The following is a 16,744-nucleotide window of genomic DNA, read 5'->3' as shown; positions in this document are numbered from 1 at the left end:
TAGTCACTCATCCAAGAGTTATCTGAGGGGAGAAGGTGCAGCACTAAAGCTGACCACTAGGGGGCGCCAAAGACCTTTACAGTCTCCAAGAGATGGTCTGAACACAGATTGATTGTTAGTAAAGATTATTTGCTTTCAATACACTGAGGAAAGAGTGAAAACTAAATATTAAACATTTCCCAACGTAACCCCAGGGAGGGAGAGGACAGGAGGACCGGGGAAAATGACACGCTTTACCGGACAGATCAAGGAACAAAACAAACACACAGCTCAAATGCAAAATGCACAACAAATGCAAAACAAATGCAAAACAAATGCACAGCTGTGCTGGAGTGAACAGAGGCAGGAGAGAGGTGAAACCTCTGTGATAAAATAGCTGATGGGGGGGGGGGGGGGGGGGGGGGGGTCAAGAGGTCACGTGAGTGAAGCAGCAGGTACCTCTGTGGTTTTAGTAAATCTACACTACTCTAAATATTAAATTAGTATTTCATCAAACAACCAAAAAGAGCACCAATAACCACAAGCTACATTTGACAGATGAGTAGATATCCCAGAATGCCCTGTGCGCGTCTCATCGCCGTGCGGCCCGTCCTTACCGTGACCCTTCAGCCCGTTGCCGACGGTTGCCGGGGTGACATCTTCACAGGTTGTGTCATCTGGAAACAAACAAAAACACAAACACAGCTAAAATCTCGTGGGTGGGTTAGAGGGTATCTGGGGCTATTTGGGGGTGTTGGTGATCTTACCGGCTACTCCCCGTTTACATGCCAGCCTGATCACAAGCAGGAGCAGGTAGAATGGAAGGCACATCCCAACAATCAGAGCCACACCTGGCCCAGGTGAGCCTGCCCATCAACCATTCAGAGCTTGCTACAGCACCGAGAGCGAGAGAGAGCTGTACCTGGCCCAGGTGAGCCTGCCCATCAACCATTCAGAGCTTGCTACAGCACCGAGAGAGAGAGAGCTGTACCTGGCCCAGGTGAGCCTGCCCATCAACCATTCAGAGCTTGCTACAGCACCGAGAGAGAGAGAGAGCTGTACCTGGCCCAGGTGAGCCTGCCCATCAACCATTCAGAGCTTGCTACAGCACCGAGAGAGAGCTGTACCTGGCCCAGGTGAGCCTGCCCATCAACCATTCAGAGCTTGCTACAGCACCGAGAGAGAGCCACACCTGGCCCAGGTGAGCCTGCCCATCAACCATTCAGAGCTTGCTACAGCACCGAGAGAGAGAGAGAGCTGTACCTGGCCCAGGTGAGCAGATCTGTGCCTTACTGCCACTGTTCAGGGTCGTGGTTACAGTATGGCTTCCCCTAATAACTCAGCCCCCTGAGGTAACCAAAGACTACAAGGAGAACCACATCCTTTCACAGCCTGCCTATCAGCCTCTGAAAAGGACACAGAGCCAGAAAAGAGACCAGCGTGTGTTTTACCACCTCAGAAGAACACAGAGCTAGAATGGAGACCAGCATGTGTTTTACCACCTCAGAAGAACACAGAACCAGAATGGAGACCAGCGTGTGTTCAAGATCTTTTCCTACTGCTGCTCAATACAGACAGCGATGCCTCAGAACTTTCCCCACCAGACAACTTGAGATGAATTTGAGAGGAGATGTACACACAGACACACACACAGTCCCCTGCAGAGTAACTCCAACACACACCAGCTTCATCTCCCTGGCCTGGGTATTTTCGTCGTTCTCCTGCAACCAACTGCAGCAGGGTTTCTGGTGCCCAGACAGCAAGGGCCAAACATTTCCCCACAGAACTCGCAAATCTGTCCAGTTTCCAGCGCTGAGAACATTTTCTTACCTGGAAACATTATGACAGAAGCTGGCTTGTGAACACTGAAAAGCTTTCAGACCATTTGGGGTGGGAACATCGTAACATCACTGCAACCCAAACGGGGATCTAATCTGGACATTGCCCAACACTGTTCTGGAGTTTATCGAGTTTATTTCGCGTCCGCTGGGGGGAGGGGTGGGTGAGCATTTTGGGCCCAGCGCTACCTTTGGCCCTCAGGCCCTGATTGGCCGAGGGGCTGGCAGGCTGGAGGCTGGTGTAGTTGATGGCCGTGGTGGAGAAGGCCAGAGATCCCAGCTCCCTCCAGCGCTGGCGAACGGCGCCCTCTTCTGGCCGCTCCAGAGCCTCAGAGCTACAGGCCCACGGGGCGCCCGCCCGCGACACGCTGTGCAACAGGTCATTCATGGCTGAGATGGAAATGGAGAGAAATGAAATTACCCCCCAAAAATGAAATTACACCCACCCCCCCCCCCCCTCCCCCCTCCCCAACGAAATGACAACCAGCACCCACTTCCTGTCTCCACAACGCATGGGGCAGCTCCTGTTTCCTGTCCAGTCATGATGTCACCTGACTGACAGAACCCAGAGGGGAGCAGCCTCCCTGAGATAATCCAGGGAACAGCATATTATAATCTAATTGGCTGTGCAGTCTTTGCAGGGAGAAAGATGTTAGAATATGTTTGGCTGTGCAGTGTTTGCAGGCAGAAAGATGCTAGAAATCTGATTGGCTGTGCAGTGTTTGCAGGGAGAAAGATATTATAATCTGATTTGCTGAACAGTGTTTGCAGGGAGAGAAATGTTAGAATCTGATTGGCTGTGGAGATGTTAGAAAGCTCCACCACAGCAAAGCTGTTACCATGGCAATGGCATGCAGAAAGAGAGCAAGAGACAAGAGTGTGTGTGTGTGTGTGACAGAAAGAGACAGAGACACAGTGTGTGTGTCTGTGTGTGTGAGAAAGAGACACAGTGTGTGTGTGTGTGAGAGACACAGAGAGACACAGTGTGTGTGTGTGTGAGAGACAGAGAGACAGTGTGTGTGTGTGTGCGTGTGTGTGTGTGTGAGAGAGACAGAGAGACACAGTATGTGTGTGTGTGTGTGTGTGTGTGTGTGTGAGAGAGACAGAGAGACACAGTATGTGTGTGTGTGTGTGAGAGAGAGAGAGAGACAGAGAGACACAGTGTGTGTGTCTGTGTGTGTGAGAAAGAGATACAGTGTGTGTGTGTGTGTGTGAGAGAGACAGAGAGACACAGTGTGTGTGTGTGTGAGAGAGACAGAGAGACACAGTATGTGTGTGTGTGTGTGTGAGAGACAGAGAGACACAGTATGTGTGTGTGTGTGTGTGTGTGAGAGAGAGAGAGAGAGAGACTGCAGGTCATATTTCATCCCTCGGTGGGCAGAGAGCAGTGCAGCCAAGCAGCCATGCCCACAGTGAGGGGTGGGGTTTAGGGGGGCGGGTGGGGTGCAGGGGGGGGGGGTTGCTGCACAGGCAGTGATGGTGAGGTCACAGTGCAGGCCAAACACAAGACACTCCACAAAGCAGAATACAGCACCCTGCCCTAAGCTGGGCTCTGACTGGCATTAAGAACCCCGCACTGAACCAATAGAACAAGACTAGAACAAAAACTGACACCAACTTCAAACCGACACTCACGGACCTACATACTGTTACTGATCTCAAGTTCCGTCATAAAGCAACAACTACATGAATGTATCCCATTTGTAATCGAGTTTATAAGTGAAAATCATGCCGGTAAATCGGTACAATAAATTAATATAGACACAACTGTCGGTGGCATTAGGATGGTATTGTGAACATTTTATCACTATGAAAGGTAGTGCATTATGAGAGACGGAATTTTAGAGTTTGGATCTCGGCGATCCAAAAACGCAAAACAGGACTTTTTACGAATTGAAATCCCATCGTATTCAGCATATAGGTATGTGAACCATGAAACACATACTTTGAAACCAAACTTCAACGCTACGTAGTTTGCTTATATTTCGCTTTCACCGCTCTATCGAATAGGGAGCAGTATACCGGAAGTATCGTTCCCAAAACATACGCTTTACGTAAGGTAAGTTTGTTATAAAGAGTCAGCAACATAGCCGACTAGCTAACGTTAGCTACCAAATGCCGTCTGTAATTCGTCAACGTTACCTGACGAGTCACACGTGATTTATTGGCTATATCGTGTATTATCTATATGGCTAGCTCTGTCTTACATTATTCGTTCAAACTGGACAAGTGACATATCTGAAGTTACGTTGTTTTTAAGGTAAATTACAAGACTACAGCACAAGCGAGTCGCTTTCTCTAGAACTGTCAGTAACTTTAGCTCTCCTATCTCAGGTCGCGCGCTGTCGGACAGCGGGTTTTGCCTTTGCGTAACCATAGCAACAGGTAATGGCAGTTGATTCACAAAACAAATAGCTAACTAGCCATTGAGATTACATCATCTCTTTTTCAAGGGAGCACTGGCCAAGATAGCAGCAATACACTTCACATGCCAATAAGACACACGGGAGGAAACAGAATCTAGCTAAGGAAGCAATTACATAGTCCGATCGGTTTCGCCTCCAAACCCTTCACTACATTTGTAAATGTCCTAACTGGGATCAGCTCAGATAGCTGCACATCTTCTTGCAAATGGTTCCAATCCAGACGTTTGCCGAGTTCAGTGCGAACCTGTAAGAGGGTGTAATTTGAACGCAAACAGTACTCAGAGCACTGGTACACAGAATCCAGCCCGTGCAACTGCAAGCATTGGGCAGAGGCATGCATACAACAGACCACTATTGTCGAGCAAGGGAAGAAACGTAGCCAACTAATTTTTTTATGGCAGTAAAGGAGAAGCAGTGTTTCGAAAATAAAAACCAAGCTTGAGTTTCAGCTTCTGTACAAGTTTGTGGAGTTTAAAAGTTAAACGTCAATTAAAATACCTAGATGCTTGAACTATGACACTAATTCAATCTGACTGCCCTGTAAAGTTACAATATTAACAGGAGATTATGTTTTCCTGGCATTAGAAAAGATCATAAATTTGGTGTTTATAACATTCAACACTTGTTACAGATTAAACAATCTTAACTCTACAATACCTAAAGCAGACTGCAAGTTCACACCACAGCAGTAAATGACAGTATTGTGAGCATAAAAATGAAACTGCATTAGTAATATTGTGGCTCAGGTTGTTTACATGAATAGTAAACAAAAGTGGACCAAGGACAGAACCTTGGGGAACACCTGACACAACATGAGATATTAATGGCAATAATTAAAGAACAGTACTTTGCATGTTTAGCAAAAAAAAAACAACTTAAAACTAAAAACGTTAACTAATACTCAATATTAGGACCAAACTATCTCGGGTAACATTGTTACTTTTCGTAATCTCCTCATAAAACAGTACCTGGATGTAATAATGCTAGCTAATTCGCTTTTTATTGTGATATTTACACCACGAAACCACAAACTGCACACAAAGCACACCCAGCGAGACATCAACACTAACGGTAACGCTAACATTAACGCTAACACACACGCTAACTTCTGTTGTAACAGGACGGTGAATCAGAGCGGGAGAGGGCGGGGTAAGCAGGCGGCAGCGGGAGGCGAGCATCGCGGCTAGCGGCTCTTACACATGGAGCGGCGGAAGAAACTCTTGCTCTGGTCTTTCTCCTTGGGTTTGCTCCTCATAAAGGGAAAGCGCTTCAGCTCTTTAGGGCCAGAGGAGGCACGACAGACGCACAGACGGAGGAGATGGAGCAGGAGGAGAAGAGAGGAGGAGGAGGAGAGAGGAGGAAAGATAACAGATCAGATGGACATTGAACACAGTACTGTGTGTGTGTGTGGTGGAGGGGGGGCAAAGCTGCAGCCTCAGCTGACATGGGGGGGGGGGGGGGTGGGCACACACTCACTCTCTCACACAGAGACACAGACAGAGTATCACTCACACTCTCACACTCTCACTCGCTTAACTATCATCCATAGCGCTGAGGTGCCAGAGACAGCCCATCCACCCATAGATGCAGAACAGGCACAGAGGGAGCGATGAGGACTGGGAATACTCGGAAATCGGAATACTCAGAATCATCTCTAAACACAGGGAACCTTACCCTCATTGGACACGGACCCGCCCACCTCTAAGCACGTGGGTGCTTTACCCTCATTGGACAGGTCCAAGCCTAGCAGCATGTGACAGATTTAACCTTTAACCATTAGCGGCATGTGACAGAACTGTAATGCCAATTCGTATGACCTCATTGTAATGACTGCCCCCGTCAGTTTGGACCTGGTTACTGAAGAAGCTAACAGGCCTATGCAGAAACACAATTCTGCGTTCTGAATCCTTTGATGTGAATGAATACAGATAAACTACATCCTCAGTTTAAACCGAAGGGAGGGAATCAGTAAAAGTAGTTTCATGGTGTGCTTCTGTTAGGTGCGGGCGCCTGACGTCTCTCTACTTCAGCAGACGGGCTGATGGGCGGGGCTGGAGGCCGTACTCACTGCTGCTCTTCTTGTGGGACAGGGCGTCGTCCAGGGAGGCGGAGCCTGAGCCCAGGGAGGCGGAGCCCGAGCCCATGGAGGCGGAGCCCGAGCCCAGGGAGGAGCTGTCGTGGGCGTCGGGCGGGGCCAGGAAGGCCTCTGCGGAGTCGGAGCGCGGCGGGGAGAGGGGCGTGGCGCGCAGCCGGGCCTTCGGTTTGATCAGCTTCCTCATCTTCAGCGTGATCCAGTTCCCCCGTCTGCGGGGAGACACCAGCAGGCTGACGGGCGTGACTCCCCCAAATCAGCCCCAATCTGCCCCACACCTGCCCCAATCTGCCCCAAACCTGCCCCAAATCTACCCCAAACCTGCCACAATCTGCCCCAAATCTGCCCCAATCTGCCCCAAACCTGCCCCAAATCAGCCCCAATCTGCCCCAAATCAGCCCCAGTCTGCCCCAAACCTGCCCCAAATCTGCCCCAAACCTGCCTCAAATCTACCCCAAACCTGCCCCAAACCTGCCTCAAATCTGCCCCAAACCTGCCCCAAACCTGCCTCAAATCTGCCCCAAATCTGCTCTCTCGCACCCCCCAGCACACCCTCTCTCTCACCCTCACTGCCCCCCCCCCCTCACACTCAGGACACAAGAAACCACAGGTATAAAGTCCAGGGATCAGAAAGTAGAAGTCCTGCTATGTGTTTTTTCCACCCATGAGTACCACTAACAAGTTCTACCTCCTGGCTGAGGAATTGTGCTAATTATCAAATCCAGGTGATTTGAACAAAACACTGGGGAGGACTTTCTGAACCTGGATTTCCCACCTCTGTACAGAACAGAACGCACAGCACTGACGAGGGTGGATGTGTGGAAGCTGACAGCATGCACACTCCTCCGCCCCGGACACTGGGCCTCACATGCAGCAGGGATGGAGGATGACTGCAAGCCTATCACGAGCAGTGCCATCAGCCACGAGAGACACACGGAGGCAGAGAGCACCACACCCAGCGAGGCCACTCACACCCGACACTACAGCTGAGCCCACGCCTTTTACAACCACAATAACAACCAATTAACCCGTTTACCGATTCACTAACCCCTTTACTGAGTCACTAACCCCTTTACTGATTCACTAACCCCTTTACTGATTCACTAACCCCTTTACTGATTCACTAACCCCTTTACTGAGTCACTAACCCCTTTACTGAGTCACTAACCCCTTTACTGAGTCACTAACCCCTTTACTGAGTCACTAACCCCTTTACTGATTCACTAACCCCTTTACTGAGTCACTAACCCCTTTACTGATTCACTAACCCCTTTACTGATTCACTAACCCCTTTACTGAGTCACTAACCCCTTTACTGAGTCACTAACCCCTTTACTGATTCACTAACCCCTTTACCGATTCACTAACCCCTTTACTGAGTCACTAACCCCTTTACTGATTCACTAACCCCTTTACTGAATCATTTACGGACTTATCAATCGTAAGTCGTGACTTATGACTGATTATGGGTGGGTCATATTTAATACTTCATAAACAATTGACTGATCAACCAATGAATGTATCCATTACCAAATGTATAAATAACCCGTTAACACACAGCTTGGGGCTTGAAGGAAATCTGACCTTTGACATGCAAGGGTGACACTTCCTCCACACAACGCTTGTGCAGCTGAAGAGCCGCTCCAGTGATGGAGGCTCTGCAGATCAGTCACCAGTGTCCCACCAGGGCTCTGACCCCAGTTCCCTCCCCAGCGTACAACACTGACCGTCACTGAGAGGACCGGGGTGTTGTGACAACACTGACCGTCACTGAGAGGACCGGGGCGTTGTGACAACACTGACCGTCACTGAGAGGACCGGGGTGTTGTGACGACACTGACTGTCACTGAGAGGACCGGGGCGTTGTGACAACACTGACTATCACTGAGAGGACCGGGGCGTTGTGACAACACTGACCGTCACTGAGAGGACCGGGGTGTTGTGACGACACTGACTGTCACTGAGAGGACCGGGGCGTTGTGACAACACTGACCGTCACTGAGAGGACCGGGGTGTTGTGACGACACTGACGGTCACTGAGAGGACCGGGGTGTTGTGAGAAGCAGCCCAGACACAAATTAAGTTTCCATCCAAATGTTTCGTGAATTCCCAGAAATTCGCAAATGCAGATGGGGGCGTGTTTCCGTCAGCTGCTGTTATAGTGCGAGTATTTTAAGACCATGAGATTACGTCCTGAAATGAGTACCAGCTGCGTTTTTTTGGGCTTTCTGGAGCAGAAGCATGACCCTTAATTTCATGGTTTATTCAAAAACACTTTCCATCATCCTTCATCACATCTTCTCTTTATTGATACATCAACTTTTCCACCTCGGTCAAGCACAAAAACTTTTATGCTATATTCTGGCAGTTTCCCCCCCGCCCCCCCACATTCGTGTTCAGAATGTGCACAGAAACGGTTGGATGGAGACCCCAGCACAGTCAGCGTGCAGAGAGGACGCACATCCAACGCACAAATACCTGCTGAGGAGAGCTCTGCAAGAGTGACCAGAAACCAACCACCACCAGAAGGTTAAGAACAGAACTAATCAACACAACACAGACCAGAACCTACACAGTAACAGAATATCTACCATCTACACAACTGGTCTGAAACCAGGAATCCCCAGCCCTGGTCCTGGAGAGCCACAGGGTGTGCTGGGGTCCCCAGCCCTGGTCCTGGAGAGCCACAGGGTCTGCTGGTTTTCATTGTTACTCAGCATTATTTGATCAGTTAAAGCAGCGGATTCCACAGGTATCTCACCTCCCCTTGTTTATTTGGTCAGAACTGGTTGGCGATGTTACAGAAAACAAGAACCAGCCGCGTCCTGCGCCTCTCCAGGACCAGGGCTGGGGACCCCAGCACACCCTATGGCTCTCCAGGACCAGGGCTGGGGACCCCAGCACACCCTATGGCTCTCCAGGACCAGGGCTGGGGACCCCAGCACACCCTGCGGCTCTCCAGGACCAGGGCTGGGACTTGTGGTTTCTGACTTTAATCACCATGTCTGATAAGGTGGCTGCTCTGAGTTACAGAGTACACAGCAGTACAACCCAAGGAGACCACACGTGTGTGTGTGTGTGTGTGTGTGTGTGTGTGTGACAGTGCCCTGCTCACCTGCGTGGGGGTGACGGGTCGTAGAACTTGTACTGGTCCATGATCTTCTCCTCCAGCTTCTCCTTCTGCCTCCGGAGCTCGTTCAGCTTGTCTCTGAGAGAGGGAAAGAGAGAGAGAGGGGGGGGAGAGAGGGAGAGAGAGACTCGCTGGTCAGGAGAGAGGCACCATTAGGATAAAAACACTTAAATGACGAACAAGCTGTAAAAGGGTGTGTGTGTGCGTGCGTGCGTGAGAGGTGTGTGTGTGTGTGCGTGCGTGTGTAAGCGGGACAGTAGGACACACACATGTACTGTCTCTGCTCCACGTGGAACAGGTCCTTGCTCTCCATGGTCTGCTCCAGCAGGGTGCGGTTCTGCAGCATGAGGGTCTGGATCTGGTCCAGCAGGTGCCGGTTCTCCTCCTCCAGGTTCCCCTTCAGCTGGCTCAGGAGCTGCACCACAGCGCGAGTTTACTGACGCTGTGCACATTCACTGACACTGCACACCTTTACTGAAGCTGCGCACATTTACTGACACTGTGCACATTTACAGACACTTCACACATCTACTGAAGCTGCGCACATTTACAGACGCTGTGCGCATTCACTAACACTGCACACATTCACTGACACTTCACACATTCACTGACACTTCACACATTCACTGACACTGCACACATTCACTGATACTGCACACATTTACTGATACTGCACACATTCACTGACACTGCAAACATTTACAGACACTTCGCACATTTACAGAAGCTGCGCACATTTACAGACGCTGAGCACATTCACTGACACTGCACACATTCACTGATACTACACACATTCACTGACACTTCACACATTCACTGACACTGCACACATTTACACTTTAAAAAGTGACAGTCTTAACAAGCATCTTATTACATTAGCAAATTTTGTGACAGGGGTTCCTGTACCTCGCACTGGTTGGTGAGTTTCGTGCAGGTGATGTCCAGTTGCTGGTACTGCTCCTTCAGGTTGGCGAACTCCGCCTCCAGCCGGGTCTGCTCCAGCTTCCCGCTGTTCAGCTGGGTCTTCAGCCCCCTGTGATCTGCCTGCAGGACTTCAGAGTCCCTCTGCAACTGGGCGTGAGCGGCGTTCAGCCTGAACACAGGGACACACACTGTAAACACTCCCCCTGAACACAGGGACACGGACACGGACACACACACTTTTCCCCTGAACACAGGGACACACGCTGTAAACACTCCCCCTGAACACAGGGACACGGACACGGACACACACACTTTTCCCCTGAACACAGGGACACACGCTGTAAACACTCCCCCTGAACACAGGGACACGGACACGGACACACACACTTTTCCCCTGAACACAGGGACACACGCTGTAAACACTCCCCCTGAACACAGGGACACGGACACGGACACACACACTTTTCCCCTGAACACAGGGACACACGCTGTAAACACTCCCCCTGAACACAGACGCGCACACACACACACACACACACTTTCAGCCTGAACACAGGGACACACACACACACACACACACACTTTCCCCCTGAACACAGGGACACACACACACACACACACACACACACAAACACTTTCCCCACAGGGACACACTCTTAAACACTCAGTCAGGGCTGTGTGCCCCATGGCTGAAGCTCACTTGTTGTTCTCCTCCTTGAGTTTGTGGTACTGGTCGGCCGTGGCCTTGTGGTCGCGACTCTCCGACAGCATGTTGCCTCGCTCCGCCTTCAGCTCCTGCTCCAAGCGCTGCAACTGCTCCCTCTGCTTCAACAGCTGGTTATACCTGCAGCAGCGCCAGACCGCCTCAATACAGACCGCCTCAATACAGACCGCCCTCAATACAGACCGCCTCAATACAGACCGCCTCAATACAGACCGCCTCAATACAGACTACTGCTACACAGACCTCCCTCAATACAGACTACTGCTACACAGACCTCCCTCAATACAGACTACTGCTACACAGACCGCCCTCAATACAGACTACTGCTACACAGACCGCCCTCAATACAGACTACTGCTACACAGACCGCCCTCAATACAGACTACTGCTACACAGACCGCCCTCAATACAAACTACTGCTACACAGACCGCCCTCAATACAGACTACTGCTACACAGACCGCCCTGAATACAGACCACCATCAACCTCCAACACAGACCGCCTTCAATACAGACTACTGCTACACAGACCACCATCAACCTCCAACACAGACCGCCTTCAACACAAACCTCCTCCAATACAGACCTCCTCCAACACAGAGTGCCTCCAACACTACTTAGTACAATATGAGAATGAGAGCATTGAGACAGTGCTGACAGTGTTGTGGGAAGGTTGAGGGAGTGTTATGGGAACATTGACAGAGCATTGTGTGAACATTGACAGAGCGTTGTGTGAATGTTGACAGAGCATTGTGAGAACATTGACAGAGCGCTGTGTCAATGTTGACAGAGCATTGTGAGAACGTTGACAGAGCGTTGTGTGAATGTTGACAGAGTGTTACAGGAACTTTGACAGAGCGTTGTGGGAACGTTGACAGAGCGTTGTGAGAACATTGACAGAGCGTTGTGAGAAGGTTGACAGCGTTGTGGGAACATTGACAGAGCGTTGTGTGAATGTTGACAGAGTGTTACAGGAACATTGACAGAGCGTTGTGTGAATGTTGACAGAGCGTTGTGTGAATGTTGACAGAGCGTTACAGGAACGTTGACAGAGCGTTGTGTGAATGTTGACAGAGTGTTACAGGAACATTGACAGAGCGTTGTGTGAATGTTGACAGAGTGTTGCAGGAGCATTGACAGAGCGTTGTGGGAACATTGACAGAGCATTGTGTGAACATTGACAGGGTGTTGTGTGAATGTTGACAGTGTGTTACAGGAACATTGACAGAGCGTTGTGTGAATGTTGACAGAGTGTTACAGGAACGTTGACAGAGCGTTGTGTGAACGTTGACAGAGCGTTGTGAGAACATTGACAGAGCGTTGCAGGAGCGTTGACAGAGCGTTGTGTGAATGTTGACAGAGCGTTGTGAGAACATTGACAGAGCGTTGTGTGAATGTTGAGAGAGCGTTGACAGAGCGTTGTGAGAACATTGACAGAGCGTTGCAGGAGCGTTGACAGAGCGTTGTGTGAATGTTGACAGAGCGTTGCAGGATCGTTGCGGGGCTCACCGGTCCTCCAGCTGCCGGTGCTCCAGCTCCAGGCTCTTGTGGGCGGCCTTGAGGCCGCCGTGCTTGGCGATGAGCGCCTCGTACTCCCCCGCCTGCCGCTCGTGCAGCGCCGCCAGCCGCTCGTGGTCCCGCAGGAGCAGCTCCTGGGCGGAGCGCAGCTCCTCCCGCTCCCGCAGCGCCCCCTCCCTGCCGCTCTCCGCACTGCACTGCTGGCTCTGCAGCTGGGCGTTCTGCGCCCGCAGCACGGCTCCCTGGGAGCTCAGCGTGGAGCTCTCCACCTGCGGGGGGCGGGGGGAGGGGTTACACCCCACTGTGGGGCTGAAGGTAACGCCACCCCTACATCACTACACCTCCCACTGGACGCTGGTCAAACGCTGCTGTTGGAACTGCTAAAACATTTAAAACCGCTCCACTTGAACTTATAATGCCTGAAATCTCCATATCGGACATTTTAAAAACAGAAAGAATTCAAAAGGTGGCCACACAGCCAGGAGAGGGCTCAGCCTGACCAATCAGAAAGCCCCAAACAGAATTACTATTAACCCTGGGGCACAGCACAGACAGACCCTACCCTTCCCATGATGCAGCAGTGCAGACAGACCCCACCCTTCCCATGATGCAGCGGTGTGGGCAGACCCCTGGTGCGGGCAGACCCCTTGCGCGGGCGTACCTGCAGCTTGGCGTTCTGGGTCTGCAGGGCGGTGTTGTTCTCCTGCAGGGAGGCCGTCTGTCTCTGCAGCACCAGGATCTGCGCCTGCAGGTTCCCGCTCTGCGTGTCCAGCTGCTTCAGCTGCGTGCGCAGCGCCTGCTTCTCCGCCTGCAGCGTGGCGTTCTGCAGAGAGAGCGCCAGGGCCTGAGCACCAGGGCCTGAGCACCAGGGCCTGAGCACCAGGGCCTGAGCACCAGAGCCTGAGCACCGGAGCACCAGAGCCTGAGCACCAGGGCCTGAGCACCAGAGCCTGAGCACCAGGGCCTGAGCCTGAGCACCAGGGCCTGAGCACCAGAGCCTGAGCACCAGGGCCTGAGCACCAGAGCCTGAGCACCAGAGCCTGAGCACCAGGGCCTGAGCCTGAGCACCAGGGCCTGAGCACCAGGGCCTGAGCCTGAGCACCAGGGCCTGAGCACCAGGGCCTGAGCACCAGGGCCTGAGCACCTTCCTCACACTCACACATACATATGTACGCACACGCACGCACGTTGTAATGTTATACATGGTGTATGTTATATGTGATTTAGTGTTATGTGTGTTGTTAGTGTGTTATACGTGTTGTAGTGTGTCATACGTGTGTGTGTGTGTGTATGTGTGTGGTTGTAGTGTGTCATACGTGTGTGTGTGTGTGTGTGTGTGGTTGTAATGTGTGGTTGTAGTGTGTTATACGTGTGTGTGTGTGGTTGTGTGGTTGTAGTGTGTTATACGTCTGTGTGTGTGTGTGTGTGGCAGCACTCACGTTCCTCTCCACCTCGATGAGCCGGTCCTTCAGCTTCAGTAGCTCCCTGGTCGCCTCCCGGCTCTCCTTCTCCCACTTACTGGCCGCCTGCAGTTCCTCTCCCGCCCTGAGGGGGGACCTCTGCACCATGCGCTCCTCCTCCTCTCTCTGCTGCAGCGCCTCGTAGTTCTTCTTCACCTGCAGCGGTCAAAGGTCAACCATCAGGTCTCACTGCTTTGGCTCCGGTCACCCTGTGTGTGTGTGTGTTTCTGTGTGTGTGTGTGTGTGGTTATGTGTGGTTATGTGTGTGTGTGTGTGTGTGGTTATGTGTGTGTGTGTGTGTGTGCGTGTGTGTGTGTGTGGTTATGTGCGTGTGTGTGCGTGTGTGTGTGTGGTTATGTGTGTGTGCGTGTGTGTGTGTGGTTATGTGTGTGTGTGTGCGGTTATGTGTGTGTGCGTGTGGTTATGTGTGTGTGTGCGTGTGTGCGTGTGTGGTTATGTGTGTGTGTGCGTGTGTGTGTGAGTGTGTGTGAGTGTGTGTGTGTGTGTGTGTGTGAGTGTGTGTGTGTGTGTGTGAGTGTGTGTGTGTGTGTGTGTGTGTGTGTGTGAGTGTGTGTGAGTGTGTGTGTGTGTGTGTGTGTGTGAGTGTGTGTGTGTGTGTGTGTGTGTGTGACTCACAGTCTTCAGCTCCTGCCGCAGCTGCTGATTCAGGTTGGATGACTCCTCCAGTCGGGCCTCCAGGGCGGCGATCTTCTCCTCCTTGATCTCCAGGGACTTCTTCAGGGTGGACTCCAGCTTAGACTCCAGCAGCTGGTACCTGCTGTGGGCCAAACACACGAGGACAGGTGAGAGTGTACCTGTGGAGAATCCTGACGGGTCAGAGGTTACCTGTGGTAAAGGGGACAGGTGAGTGTACCACAGGTGAGTGTACCTGTGGTAAAGTGGACAGGTGAGTGTACCACAGGTGAGTGTACCTGTGGTAAAGGGGACAGGTGAGTGTACCACAGGTGAGTGTACCTGTGGTAAAGTGGACAGGTGAGTGTACCACAGGTGAGTGTACCTGTGGTAAAGTGGACAGGTGAGTGTACCTGTGGTAAAGGGGACAGGTGAGTGTACCACAGGTGAGTGTACCTGTGGTAAAGTGGACAGGTGAGTGTACCTGTGGTAAAGTGGACAGGTGAGTGTACCACAGGTGAGTGTACCTGTGGTAAAGTGGACAGGTGAGTGTACCTGTGGTAAAGTGGACAGGTGAGTGTACCTGTGGTAAAGTGGACAGGTGAGTGTACCACAGGTGAGTGTACCTGTGGTAAAGGGGACAGGTGAGTGTACCACAGGTGAGTGTACCACAGGTGAGTGTACCTGTGGTAAAGTGGACAGGTGAGTGTACCTGTGGTAAAGTGGACAGGTGAGTGTACCTGTGGTAAAGGGGACAGGTGAGTGTACCACAGGTGAGTGTACCTGTGGTAAAGGGGACAGGTGAGTGTACCACAGGTGAGTGTACCTGTGGTAAAGTGGACAGGTGAGTGTACCTGTGGTAAAGTGGACAGGTGAGTGTACCTGTGGTAAAGTGGACAGGTGAGTGTACCACAGGTGAGTGTACCTGTGGTAAAGGGGACAGGTGAGTGTACCTGTGGTAAAGGGGACAGGTGAGTGTACCTGTGGTAAAGGGGACAGGTGAGTGTACCACAGGTGAGTGTACCTGTGGTAAAGTGGACAGGTGAGTGTACCTGTGGTAAAGGGGACAGGTGAGTGTACCACAGGTGAGTGTACCTGTGGTAAAGTGGACAGGTGAGTGTACCTGTGGTAAAGTGGACAGGTGAGTGTACCACAGGTGAGTGTACCTGTGGTAAAGTGGACAGGTGAGTGTACCTGTGGTAAAGGGGACAGGTGAGTGTACCACAGGTGAGTGTACCTGTGGTAAAGGGGACAGGTGAGTGTACCACAGGTGAGTGTACCTGTGGTAAAGTGGACAGGTGAGTGTACCTGTGGTAAAGTGGACAGGTGAGTGTACCTGTGGTAAAGTGGACAGGTGAGTGTACCACAGGTGAGTGTACCTGTGGTAAAGGGGACAGGTGAGTGTACCTGTGGTAAAGGGGACAGGTGAGTGTACCTGTGGTAAAGGGGACAGGTGAGTGTACCGCAGGTGAGTGTACCTGTGGTAAAGTGGACAGGTGAGTGTACCTGTGGTAAAGGGGACAGGTGAGTGTACCTGTGGTAAAGGGGACAGGTGAGTGTACCTGTGGTAAAGGGGACAGGTGAGTGTACCACAGGTGAGTGTACCTGTGGTAAAGTGGACAGGTGAGTGTACCACAGGTGAGTGTACCTGTGGTAAAGGGGACAGGTGAGTGTACCTGTGGTAAAGGGGACAGGTGAGTGTACCTGTGGTAAAGGGGACAGGTGAGTGTACCGCAGGTGAGTGTACCTGTGGTAAAGGGGACAGGTGAGTGTACCACAGGTGAGTGTACCTGTGGTAAAGTGGACAGGTGAGTGTACCACAGGTGAGTGTACCTGTGGTAAAGGGGACAGGTGAGTGTACCTGTGGTAAAGGGGACAGGTGAGTGTACCTGTGGTAAAGGGGACAGGTGAGTGTACCGCAGGTGAGTGTACCTGTGGTAAAGTGGACAGGTGAGTGTACCTGTGGTAAAGGGGACAGGTGAGTGTACCTGTGGTAAAGGGGACAGGTGAGTGTACCTGTG

At 51.5% G+C, this 16,744-nt stretch overlaps 2 protein-coding genes across 3 annotated transcripts in view; one reads left to right on the top strand and one right to left on the bottom strand.

Moving 5' to 3' along the window:
• Nucleotides 1-16,744, top strand: part of LOC133121737 (adenylosuccinate synthetase isozyme 2) — a 296,275-nt gene that overhangs the window by 186,085 nt on the left and 93,446 nt on the right. The gene's annotated exons all lie outside the window — the stretch shown is intronic.
• LOC133113744 (girdin-like) overlaps nucleotides 1-16,744 on the bottom strand; it is a 31,086-nt gene that overhangs the window by 1,621 nt on the left and 12,721 nt on the right. The window contains 12 exon segments of the mRNA XM_061222979.1: nucleotides 597-656; nucleotides 2,007-2,207; nucleotides 5,441-5,518; nucleotides 6,312-6,547; nucleotides 9,451-9,543; nucleotides 9,735-9,880; nucleotides 10,372-10,558; nucleotides 11,090-11,233; nucleotides 12,622-12,899; nucleotides 13,292-13,453; nucleotides 14,070-14,246; nucleotides 14,727-14,868. Coding sequence (XP_061078963.1) covers nucleotides 597-656; nucleotides 2,007-2,207; nucleotides 5,441-5,518; nucleotides 6,312-6,547; nucleotides 9,451-9,543; nucleotides 9,735-9,880; nucleotides 10,372-10,558; nucleotides 11,090-11,233; nucleotides 12,622-12,899; nucleotides 13,292-13,453; nucleotides 14,070-14,246; nucleotides 14,727-14,868 — 1,904 coding nt within the window.

The sequence above is a fragment of the Conger conger genome, chromosome 2, assembly GCF_963514075.1.
Source record: "Conger conger chromosome 2, fConCon1.1, whole genome shotgun sequence".
NCBI lineage: Eukaryota > Metazoa > Chordata > Actinopteri > Anguilliformes > Congridae > Conger > Conger conger.
The sequence above is the reverse complement of the archived record's forward strand: the minus strand, read 5'-3'. Positions and strand labels throughout refer to the sequence as shown.